At 48.6% G+C, this 12,918-nt stretch overlaps 1 protein-coding gene across 3 annotated transcripts in view; it reads right to left on the reverse strand.

Moving 5' to 3' along the window:
- Positions 1–12,918, reverse strand: part of ADCY8 (adenylate cyclase 8) — a 364,716-nt gene that overhangs the window by 17,491 nt on the left and 334,307 nt on the right. For all 3 annotated transcript variants that reach the window (XM_077271241.1, XM_077271242.1, XM_077271243.1), the window contains 2 exons: positions 2,079–2,171; positions 1,444–1,558 (listed from right to left, as the gene is read on the reverse strand). In XM_077271241.1, coding sequence (XP_077127356.1) covers positions 1,444–1,558; positions 2,079–2,171 — 208 coding nt within the window. The remainder of the gene's footprint in view (positions 1–1,443; positions 1,559–2,078; positions 2,172–12,918) is intronic.

A 12,918-nucleotide genomic window follows, 5' to 3' on the forward strand; every position in this document is an offset into this window, starting at 1 on the left:
CTCAGACAGTTCTTTGGTCTTCTTTCTTTTCTCCATGCTCAAGGTGGTACACACAAGGACACAGGACAGAGGTTGAGTCAACTTTAATCCATGTCAACTGGCTGCAAGTGTGATTTAGTTATTGCCAACACCTGTTAGGTGCCACAGGTAAGTTACAGGTGCTGTTAATTACACTAATTAGAGAAGCATCACATGATTTTTCGAACAGTGCCAATATTTTTGTCCACCCCCTTTTTGTATGTTTGGTGTGGAATTATATCCAATTTGGCTTTAGGACAATTCTTTTTGTGTCTTTTCATTTAAGACAAATTAAATGAAGGTAATAATAACAAAGAATTTGTGTTTGCAATCATTTTCTGGAAGAAACTGAGTATTATCTGACAGAATTGCAGAGGTGTCAATACTTTTGGCCATGACTGTATATATATATATATATATATATATATATATATATATATATATATATATATATATATATATATATATATATATAAAACTTATTTTCTGATTGTCACTATGGGGAGACCTAACTTTTTCATTTTTGTTTAGAGTAGAGAGCTGTGTGATTTTCTTTTATGACGAGCTGTAGTTTTTATTATTATTTTTTATCAATTTTTTTTAAAATTTTTGAGAGGAAAAAAACAACAAAAAAGAGCAATTTTGGCATGCTTTTTCATTTTTTTTAAGACAATCATCATGCTGGATAAATAATAATACAGTTTTATAGTACAGGTCAATCCGAAAATACATGCTGCTTTTGTGGGTTTTTTTCTCCCACAAATACACAATATTTTAATTATTACTGATATTTTGCACAAACATATATATACCGTATATATATTTACATATTTGTTTCCTTTAAAAAATGTGTTTACACTTTTTAATAGTTCCGCAAAGGCGACCAAACCAAGAGATCCCTTGATAACACTGATAATACACTGTACTACTTACACAGTGCAGTGCATTATCTAACCTGTCAATGCTTTATGGACATGTGGCCTATTAGACCAGACTTTGGTGGGATCTGATAGGCTAAGGTAAATGTCAGATACACAGGACATTGTTAGGCCTCTTTGTTGCCTTAGTGGTCATCGGCACCACCAATGAGCTTAGAGAAGGAGCAATATCTGTCTGTAAAACGCCGTAGATGCTACTGCCACTATTGACTGTAGCATTGGAACGGTTAAAGTTGTGGGATGTGAGCTAAGTCAAACAGTTACAGCCATTTGTGGGAAGGGGTTCAAAAGATCCGCCCACTGGACTCCTAAGCTCTGATCGAGTAGAGATGTAGGTCAATAAATGCCAAGTTATACTGAAGCTTTTCCTGTAAACCCAAATATCCGTGTGCTCAGCTCCTCCAGCTCTACATTATACAGAATACCATGTCTTATGTGACAAGTTCCCTTTCACGTCAAACATTTGGGTGTCTTACACAATACTTACCGATACGGAGCTCAAAGTTGTTAAATGAATGTTTGTTAATCTCCTGGATGCTTTCATTCAGTGCGATGGAGAAGTCGGCCACGGCACACAAGTGCCCCCATTTGTCTTCACATTGCTAAATCATACGCAAAAAAACCCATCAGATTTCTTCACCAAGAACGGGAAATGTTTACTTTTGCAGTTATAACATACAATAAATTTTATCATTTCAATTTAAAAAAAAAAAAATCTTATTTTATTGCATAATTTATATTTTATTTTTACGTTTTTAGTTGTAGGCGGCCAATGTGGATCGCATACATTTTTGATATAACGTGGCTCAAGATTGTGTTTTTTTCCAGTCACAGCGCCACTCTTGTCTATAGGCGGTGTCTGTATCGCAAATGGCACATAGTAGGTGATGGCCATTATTTTGCATCACAGACTAAGATATTCATGTTATCCTTATGCCTCGGTTTAAGGGATGTGGATAAACATGGCCTTCTTTTATATGGCTAGAGGATGGACCCTCGGAATGAATTTCCTCTCTACCCAACAGTGTGAAAATGAATTAGCCCCAGCCGCCATTCGTATAAGATATCTGGCTCATACAGAAGAACCTGTAATCATGGCATCAGGTTGTATTTTATAAGTACCTGTTTCTCTGGAGATAATCCCGATACGGCCATGTATGTGCTTCCAATAGTTTTGATCTTTTCAATGTCCTGGAATCTTTCTTCATCTAATAACTGCAGAAAAATACAGAAAATGTCACAAAAGTCACAAGGACATGAGTATTTTATGTTCTGTTATATACAATGAAGGTAGGTGGCCTACAAGGTGACCCATCAAAGAGAGTCTAGGGTAAGATGGTGCCAGCTGGGAGGACCAGTGCCAATATCGCATGAATATGGCATGGGGCAAGAGGGTCTGTGGTCTCAGAAGAGTTATGCCTTGAAGAAGTTCTTTCATTTATCTCCTGTATTAGAAACCACCTTGTCTAAGCCTGCATTATCCACAAGAGCTGCGCTCACTGGTGGGTGTTCTACAGTAGAAAGGATCGGAAGCAGCAAGCTAAGGACAATCACTGCAGTTTCAAGGAGGACAGGCACCAAGACGTGGAGAAGAAACTCCATGTGAAGACGTAGAGTTAGGAACTTGTAGCAATGAGTCTAAAGTGTTGGCGTTAACCTTATGGATGAGTCTAGAGGTAAAAAAGTGAATTGGTCACTTGGATGCTCTTATGCTACAGCATCTGTAGGACGGTCCATCAAAGATTAACTTATGGGCACAGTGGCTATGGGCAATAGTTGTAAAGACACTTAAGCTCCACTTCTTGGAAGAACCATTTTCTAAGAATTTAGTCCACCAGACATACCACAAAATTAAAATACGGGGAAAGAATAGTTCAACGCCAGTTGTACTCTATTTCAACTCTCAAGTGCAATGGTTTGTACTGGGTCTACTTCAAAGCATACCAATGTTATGCGTTGAGAGTAATGGGTAAAGTTTGTCTCCAAATGTGATTATAACCACAGCTCTTTTCCAGGTCTCACCCATCCATGCAGATTCAATCCCCTTATTTTTCTGCTCCCAAAATGCTAGGACTCCATCAATAATGGAGCATCTCGGAATCGTGCACTAGAAACCTGAAAGCGTGGCCCTCTGTGAGCTTTCTGCAACCCCAAGATGGTTTGATAATTCTTCTAGCAAGTCGAGAAGTCTCCCCGTTTTCTGGGAGCCAACTGAAAGAGTTCTGAAAAAGTTGGCAAGTGTGCTACAAAGGAGTCAGTATTTAGTATGTTGGTACCTTGTTAGATGCCCCTACCTCTCCATTGGGTTGTCCTAATTCTACTACAATACACGCAAATTTTATGTGCTGAGAGTATCGAGCAAAGCTTGTCCCTAGAAGTGTTCATAACGAACTCTATGCCAATTCCACCCTCTATTTTCCTGACTCTGAATGCTAGGGTAACAACTAATTATGGAGCATCCTGGCAAGATATACTAGAAACCTGAAAGTGTTGCTCTGTTTGAGGTTTCCACAACACCCAGGAGATTTGCCAACTATTCCTTGATTGCGTGAAGACTAGTGTTGAGCATTCCGATACCGCAAGTATCGGGTATCGGCCGATACTTAGCGTATCGGAATTCCGATACCGAGATCCGATACTTGCCGCGTATCGGATACCGGAATCGGAAGTTCCCAGGATTCAAACTGCACAAATTTGTACGAAATCAGCCAATGAGAATGATTCCAAGTGTGGGCACATCCTGTTCAGCATGGAGGGCCTGAAACTACTGGCAAGGCTGTGATTGGCTACTGAAATGATGTCATGATGCAGTTTAAAAGTCTCTGGCGCCATTTTGCGCTCACTCTGCTGTGAATTCAGTTAGTGACAGGACGCTGTTTGCTGACTGAGGGCCAGTTTAGAGATAGTGATTTGCTTCTTTGTGCTTTTCAAAGGCTAATTTAGCAACCGCTGTGTTCACCTACTAATCACCTTGCTTTTGCCTTGTAGCGCTGTTTTCACAGCGATCTGCAAGGTCTGTGTGTGTGTGTGTGTGTGTGAGTGCAGCCCACTCTCTAGTCTGAGTGCAGCCATAGGCCATCCATAGCTGGTTGTATTCAGTTCAGGGAGGGTGGTTCATTGCCTCATACTGTTCTTTTTTTTTTTTTTTTTTTCAAGTAGTGTAGTCTGCTGCTCATTTTTTAAAAAAAAATCCTATTAGTGTCTTTCCACCCGTCTCCAGCTAACTTGTGGAAAAACACTACATAGGATAACGTAGAGGAGGGTTTTTGGGCCTTGCAGCGCCGTTTACGGCTGTCTGCACGGTCACCATGTGACTGCAGCTCGCCCTGTAGTCTGTGAGCAGCCATAGCCTGGTTGTCTCCAGCTCAGGGTTCTTCACTGCGTCATACCGTAAAAACAATTTTCCTTTTGTTTTAAGTAGTGCAGGCTGCTGCACATTTTTTCAAAAAATTCCTATTAGTGTCTTTCCACCCGTCTCCAGCTAACTTGTGGAAAAACACTACATAGGATAACGTAGAGGAGGGTTTTTGGGCCTTGCAGCGCCGTTTACGGCTGTCTGCACAGTCTCCGTGTGACTGCAGCTCTCTCTGTTGTCAGTTCAGCCCAAAAAAAATAAATAAATAATAAAGTTCACCAAACACACCAGTGACACCACTTTACATTTGTGTAGGCCACATTAGCTCATATTAAAGTCTAGTCCACACTTTAGAAAATTAGTGTTTCTTATACCTGTTAGGAGTTGTTCAGGAATAAGCACACAAAGCCGTTAGTACTTTTCTGCTTATCTTTATCAGTCAACCAAGATGAAGAAGGCAGTGAGTAAGGCACGTGGGCGTGGGCGCGGAGCAGGGAGAGGACGTGGGGATTCTGTGCCTGCTGCGGGCACCGGTGACTCATCAGCACCCACTTTCACCAGGGAACAGTCCTTCATGCGCAGCTTTGTCGCAGAGCGCCGTACACCGCTGCTGCGTGAAGAACAAATTGAAGCCGTTGTCGGATGGATGGCAGCTAATGCATCAACTTCAATTAGTGCCACATCCTCTCAGACACAGAGCACTGGAGAGCAGCCATCTGTCTCTTCACCACCTGCCAAATTGCCCAGGCAGACAGAGATCCCAGGACAGGAGCCGTCTCTACTTCTGTTCTCTGAATCTCTTGGCTTGGAAACAGGGGGCCAGCCAAGCAGCATTGGAGAAATGGAAGAAGAGGCAGGGTGCAGTGATGCCCAACAGCTTTTTCTCTCTTCCTCTGAAGAGGCGGGTGGGCCAGTGGCTCCGGTCACCACATCGCAGGACGCATCCGCTGATGACACTCAGGTGCCACTTTCTGGTGCGTGCTCTGCTGCTGAGACTACCCAGGAGGAGCAGTTGGGGGCAGAGGGTAGTGTAGATGATGAGGTCTGAAAGGATCTGAGGGATGAAATCTGGTGGCAGCTCTGGGCCTCGGCAACCTCACTCACATCCCATGTCTAGCACATGTGCTCAATTTGGTCGTGCAGAGTTTTTTGAGGGACTATCCGGATCTTGATGCACTGCTGCACAAGGTCTGCCTAGAGTGTGCTCACTTGCGGCGTTCCAGCACGGCAAAAGCGCGCATTGCGGCTCTGCAGCGCCGACACCGCCTGCCGGAACATCGCATCATATGTGACCTACCTACCAGGTGGAATTCCACGTTACATATGTTGGAGCGGTTGTGTGAGCAGCAGCAAGCTGTAATGGAGTACCAGCTGCTTCAGGCGCAAAGAAGTCGCACTCAGCGCCGTTCAGACTTCACAACCACAGAGTGGGCCACTATGAATGACGTCTGCCAGGTTTTGCGTCCCTTCGATTATTCCACGCGGATGGCGAGTGCAGATGATGCACTAGTCAGCATGACTGTCCCCCTTATCTGCCTGCTTGAAAAATCACTGCAAGCGCTAAGGGATGATGTTGTGGAAGAGGTGGAGGATGAGGATTCACCATTTCCATCATCTTCTGGACAGTCAGCGCCACGTGGTTCCTCACAAACGCGTAGGCAGGGGACAGTTTGTGAGGAGGATGAGGAGGAGTCAATGGAGGAGGAAGACATCCGTCCAGAGGAGGGAGTTACACAATTGTCCAGTAGTCAGTGTGTACAGCGAGGGTGGGGTGATGACGAGCGGGCAGAGATCACGCCTCCAGCAGGGGACAGCGTTTCTTGGGCAGTTGGCAGTCTGCAGCACATGGTGGATTACATGCTGCAGTGCCTGAGAAACGACCATCGCATCGCCCACATTCTCAACATGTCTGATTATTGGGTGTTCACCCTCCTCGATCCTCGCTACCGGGACAAAGTAGAAAGCCTCATCACACCATTGAACCGGGAGCGAAAAATGCGGGAGTACCAAGACACACTGGTGAATTCCATCATCTTCTCCATTCCAACTGAGAGAAGTGCTGCTAGTGCATTACAAAGCAGCTCAGTGTGTCCAGGCAGTGGTGGAGGCTCTGCACAAAGAGGGAGCAGAAGCAGTGCCTCTGTCCAAGGCAAGACCAGTATGGCCCAACTGTGGCACAGTTTTCTGTGCCCGCCACAAAAGTCTACACCATCACAGACGGCTCCAGTCAGCAGGAGGCAACGGTTCCGTCAGATGGTGACAGACTACATGTCTTGCCCTCTTGCTGTACTCCCAGACGGCTCTTCACCTTTCAAGTTTTGGGTCTCAAAGCTGGATACATGGCCAGAGCTAAGCCAGTATACATTGGAGGTGCTGGCTTGCCCTGCGGCTAGTGTATTATCGGAACGCGTCTTTAGTGCTGCAGGTGGTGTACTAACTGACCGTCGCATGCGACTATCCTCCGATAACGTTGACCGGCTTACTTTCCTGAAAATGAACAAGGCTTGGATCTTGCAGGAATTTGCCACTCCTCTTCCTGATTAAATAATTAGGTGACTGTCTACGTTATCCAGGTCTCCTGTTGTGTTCATCTTTCTACCACCTGAACTTAAATTCCTGGGCTCCAACACCGCCAGTTGAGGCTCTGAAGTGCCGTCTGCACAGTCAAAACATACGACCCAGTGTTATTGGGTTTCAGTAACGTCAGCTGATCCCCAGCTGTGTAGCCGGCAATGTGTCCTGCGACCGACACGCTGACACAACAACTGAAATGTAAGGGAACCTGTCCCCCCCCCCCCAAGGCGTTTGTTACTGAAAGAGCCACCTTGTGGAGCAGTAATGCTGCACAAGGAAAAGGTAGCTATTTTTGTTTAGCTCCTTGCACACGCAGAACTTAACACTTATAAAATGTGTTCACTGATACCGTAAAACCGTCCCGGTGGTGGGACTTTCCTTCGTAATATGACGCAGCACAGCTGTCATTCCTACCCCCTTGGCACCGTGCCCCGGCTCCTCAGCGTTGTTTGATTCCGTCCCGGAGCCTGCGCTGTTATGTTATCCCTTGGCCAGGCACACTTAGCGCTGCCCATCTTCTGACATCATTTGGTGTCAGGCTGGCTGCGCCTGTGCGGCCGCGCTGGCCGAGAGCCCGCCTCGCATTGTCTTCTGATTTAATCCCACGGGGGGCCTGAGATCCATGGACATGCGCAGTGCATATCTGAACCTCCGCCTCTCACTCATCTCCCTACGCCTTCTTCAGACTGTGCGCCGTCAGCTGATCCCTAATAGCATGCCATGGCCGTGACGCCGCACAGTCTGAAGAAGCCGTAGGGAGGGGAGTGAGAGGCGAGGATATGCACTGCGCATGGCCACGGATCCCAGGCCCGCGGTGGGATTACATTAGACGACACTGCTAGGCGGGCTCTCGGCCAGCGCGGCCGCACAGGCGCAGCCAGCCTGACACCAAATGATGTCAGAAGATGGGCAGCGCTAAGTGTGCCTGGCCAAGGGATAACATAACAGCGCAGGCTCCGGGACGGAATCAAACAACGCTGAGGAGCCGGGGCACGGCGCCGGGGAGGTAAGAATGACGGCTGTGCTGCGTCATATTACGAAGGAAAGTCCGACCTCCGGGACGGTCTCACGGTTTCAGGGGACACATTTTATAAGTGTTTAGTTCTGTGTTTGCAAGGAGCATAATGAAAAGAGCCACCTTTTCCTTTTGCATCTTTTGTGCTGCACAAGCTGGATCTTTCAGCTACAAACGCCTTGGGGGGGGGGGGGGGGTTAAAGGTTCCCTTTCGACTTTCTCCAATCAGGCTTCGGCCTACATTGTGTTCCTCTGCTTCTCCTGCTGTCCCTGGGCTCCAACACCGCTAGTTGTTGCCTGGTAGTGCTGTACGCACAGTCAACAGTCGCTCCTCTGTTATTGGGGTTCAGTAACGTCAGCTGTTCCCCAGCTGTGTGTGTGGCAATCCCTCCTATCTCCTCCACCTCCTCCTCCTCCTCCTGTCCCTGGGCTCCAACACCGCTAGTTGCCGTCCAGAAGTGCTGTCCGCACAGTCCCAACAGTCCCTCCTCTGTTATTGGGGTTCAGTAACGTCAGCTGTTCCCCAGCTGTGTGTGTGGCAATCCCTCCTATCTCCTCCACCTCCTGTCCCTGGGCTCCAACACCGCTAGTTGCCGTCCAGAAGTGCTGTCCGCACAGTCCCAACAGTCCCTCCTCTGTTATTGGGGTTCAGTAACGTCAGCTGTTTCCCAGCTGTGTGTGTGGCAATCCCTCCTATCTCCTCCACCTCCTCCTCCTCCTCCTGTCCCTGGGCTCCAACACCGCTAGTTGCCGTCCAGAAGTGCTGTCCGCACAGTCCCAACAGTCCCTCCTCTGTTATTGGGGTTCAGTAACGTCAGCTGTTCCCCAGCTGTGTGTGTGGCAATCCCTCCTATCTCCTCCACCTCCTCCTGTCCCTGGGCTCCAACACTGCTAGTTGCCGTCCAGAAGTGTTGTCCGCACAGTCCCAACAGTCCCTCCTCTGTTATTGGGTTTCAGTAACGTCAGCTGTTCCCCAGCTGTGTGTGTGGCAATCCCTCCTATCTCCTCCACCTCCTCCTCCTCCTGTCCCTGGGCTCCAACACCGCTAGTTGCCGTCCAGAAGTGCTGTCCGCACAGTCCCAACAGTCCCTCCTCTGTTATTGGGGTTCAGTAACGTCAGCTGTTCCCCAGCTGTGTGTGTGGCAATCCCTCCTATCTCCTCCACCTCCTCCTCCTGTCCCTGGGCTCCAACACCGCTAGTTGCCGTCCAGAAGTGCTGTCCGCACAGTCCCAACAGTCCCTCCTCTGTTATTGGGTTTCAGTAACGTCAGCTGTTCCCCAGCTGTGTGTGTGGCAATCCCTCCTATCTCCTCCACCTCCTGTCCCTGGGCTCCAACACCGCTAGTTGCCTTCCAGAAGTGCTGTCCGCACAGTCCCAACAGTCCCTCCTCTGTTATTGGGGTTCAATAACGTCAGCTGTTCCCCAGCTGTGTGTGTGGCAATCCCTCCTATCTCCTCCACCTCCTCCTCCTCCTGTCCCTGGGCTCCAACACCGCTAGTTGCCGTCCAGAAGTGCTGTCCGCACAGTCCCTCCTCTGTTTTTGGGGTTCAGTAATGTCAGCTGTTCCCCAGCTGTGTGTGTGGCAATCCCTCCTATCTCCTCCACCTCCTCCTCCTCCTGTCCCTGGGCTCCAACACCGCTAGTTGCCGTCCAGAAGTGCTGTCCGCACAGTCCCAACAGTCCCTCCTCTGTTATTGGGGTTCAGTAACGTCAGCTGTTCCCCAGCTGTGTGTGTGGCAATCCCTCCTATCTCCTCCTCCTCCTCCTGTCCCTTGGCTCCAACACCGCTAGTTGTTGTCCAGAAGTGCTGTCCGCACAGAGCCAAACACCTCGCCAATGTGTTAGTGGGGTTCAGTAATGCCTGCTGCTCCCCTGCTGTGTATACGGCAACGTGACCTGCGACCGCCACGCAGGCACAACAAGTTAAATTTAAGGGAACCTGTCCTCCCCCCCCCAGGCGTTTGTTACTGAAGGAGACACCTTGTGCAGCAGTAATGATGCAAAGGGAAAAAGTGCCTCTTTTCGTGGTGCTCCTTGCACATGCTGAACCTAACACTTTTGAAATGTGTCCCCTCACACAGTTAAACCGTCCGGTCGGTGGAACTTTCCTTTGTCATGTGACGCAGCACAGCCGTCATTCTTACCCCCTTGGCGCCGTGCGCCTCCTCCTCAGCGTTGTTTGAATCTGTCCCGGAGTCTGCGCTGTTATGTTATCCCTTGGCCAGGCACACTTAGCGCTGCCCGTCTTCTGACATCATTTGGTGTCAGGATGGCTGCGCCTGTGCGGCTGCGCTGGACGAGATCCCGCCTCGTAGTGTCTTCTGATTAAATCCCACTGCGGACCTGTGATCCATGGACATTAGCAGTGCATATCTGAACCTCCGCCTCTCACTCATCTCCCTATGCCTTCTTCAGACTGTGCGCTGTCAGCTGATCCCTAATAGCATGCCACGGCCGTGACGCCGCACAGTCTGAAGAAGCCGTAGGGAGGGGAGTGAGAGGCGAGGATATGCACTGCTCATGCCCATGGATCACAGGTCCGCAGAGTGATAACATTAGATGACACAGCGAGGCGGGATCTCCTCCAGCGCGGCCACACAGGCGCAGCCATCCTGACACCAAATGATGTCAGAAGACGGGCAGCGCTAAGTGTGCCTGGCCAAGGGATAACATAACAGCGCTGACTCCGGGACAGATTCAAACAACGCTGAGGAGGAGGCGCACGGCGCCAAGGGGGTAAGAATGACGGCTGTGCTGCGTCACATGACAAAGGAAAGTTCCACCGACCGGACGGTTTAACCGTGTGAGGGGACACATTTCAAAAGTGTTAGGTTCAACATGTGCAAGGACCATAATTAAAAGAGCTAAGTTTACCTTTTCCAGCATTAGTGCTGTACAAGATGGCTCTTTCAGCTACAAACGCCTGGGGGGGGGGTTAAAGGTTCCCTTTCAACTTGCTCCAGTGCAGGCTGCGGCCTACACTCTGCTCCACCTGAAGAGCCTGGGCTCCAACACCGCTAGTTGCTGTCCGGAAGTGCTGGCTGCACAGAGAAAAACACCTCGCCAATGTGTCAGTGGGGTTCAGCACCGCCAGCTGTTCCCCTGCTGTGTAGCCGGCAACGTGTCCTGCAACAGCCACGCAGACACAACAGACCCAAAGCTGCCGCCAGTGCAGGCTTCGGCCTACACTCTGCTCCCCCTGCTGACCCTTTGCTCCAACACCGCTAGTTGGGGCTCTAGGAAGACAAGCTTGAATAGGTCCCCATCCTGGTTCCAGCACCGTCAGCTGTTTCCGGGCAGAGCCTTTGGCTTAGGTGCCTCCCTCTGGGTATCTGAGTTCCACCAACGTCAGGTGGTCCTTGGTAGTGCTTTCAGCACGGGTACCTCCTGCTTAGTAACCGGGTTCCAGTAACGTCAGCTGGTCCTCCGTAGTTCCATTGGCTCTTGGACCTTCGGCTACCCATCCGGGTTTCAGTACCGTCAGCTGGTTCTCGGCAGTGTCTTTTGCTCTTGTACCTTCTGCTCCCCATCCTGGTTCCAGTACCGTCAGCTGGTTCCGGGCAGAGCCTTTGGCTTAGGTGCCTCCCTCTGGGTATCTGAGTTCCACCAACGTCAGGTGGTCCTTGGTAGTGCTTTCAGCACGGGTACCTCCTGCTTAGTAACCGGGTTCCAGTAACGTCAGCTGGTCCTCGGTAGTTCCATTGGCTCTTGGACCTTCGGCTACCCATCCGGGTTCCAGTACCGTCAGCTGGTTCTCGGCAGTGTCTTTTGCTCTTGTACCTTCTGCTCCCCATCCTGGTTCCAGTACCGTCAGCTGGTTCCGGGCAGAGCCTTTGGCTTAGGTGCCTCCCTTTGGGTATCCGAGTTCCACCAACGTCAGGTGGTCCTTGGTAGTGCTTTCAGCACGGGTACCTCCTGCTTAGTAACCGGGTTCCAGTAACGTCAGCTGGTCCTCGGTAGTTCCATTGGCTCTTGGACCTTCGGGTAGCCATCCGAGTTCCAGTTCCATCAGCTGTTTCTCGGCATTTTCTCAGCCTACTTGTACCTTCTGCTACATTTCCAAGTTCAAGACCCTAAAGACGACGACCCGGAACACCACCCCTAAGATGACGACGACACCAGAGACGACAACCACTGAGATGACGACGACCCTGGAGACGATGACCCTGAAGACCACCCCGATGATGACGACCCTGGAGACAACGACCCTGGAGACGACGACGACCTGGAAGACCGAGAAGCAGAAGAACAAGAGGCTGCAGAACAAAGAGCAGAAGAACATTAAGCATAAGACTAAATATCAGAGCAAAAGATATTATCTAAATTATAAGCAGAAGAAGACTAAGCAGTGTATGGGGGTGAGTCCGTTCCTCCTCGTGGTGCCCCTGGATAAAGCCTGATGATGCAGGCCAAACTGAACGCGGACAAATGTAACTGTTTTGTGACAGGCAGAACGGAAGGTGTAATCTTCAAACTTTTATAGATAACAACTACGGGAATGCCTGTCACAAATAAGAATATGATGAAGAAGTTGAATATGAAGAAGATAATAGTAAAATAAAAAGAATATGAACAATGTATGTAACAAAAAAAAAAATAGGTAGAAGATGAAGAAGAAGATGAATAAGGTGAAGAAGTTGATGTCAAAGAAGCTGATGATGAGGATAATGAAGAAGAAAGTGTGGGAGAAGTAAAAAAGAAGGTGAAGGGCATGGAAGTAGTGAAACATCAATATCTGACAAAATAAAAAAAAAATTATCATAGTCAAAATCTTTCTAACGCCGAACGTCATAAAAAACAAAACAAAATCCTGCTATTCTATTAGATTGGGCTAAACCTCTGTGCCTTTAATGTCTCCACCAAGTCCCTCAATACATCCTACATTATTCTTAGTTAGTTGTTTTCCTTCATGTAGAATGAACCTACAAGTTAAGAAAGGGTTTATTTTAATTCCGATATTTTCGTCCCATTGACTTGCATTGGGATCGGGTATCGGTATCGGATTAGATCCGATACT

This window comes from Ranitomeya variabilis, chromosome 6, assembly GCF_051348905.1.
Source record: "Ranitomeya variabilis isolate aRanVar5 chromosome 6, aRanVar5.hap1, whole genome shotgun sequence".
NCBI classification, from domain to species: Eukaryota; Metazoa; Chordata; class Amphibia; order Anura; family Dendrobatidae; genus Ranitomeya; species Ranitomeya variabilis.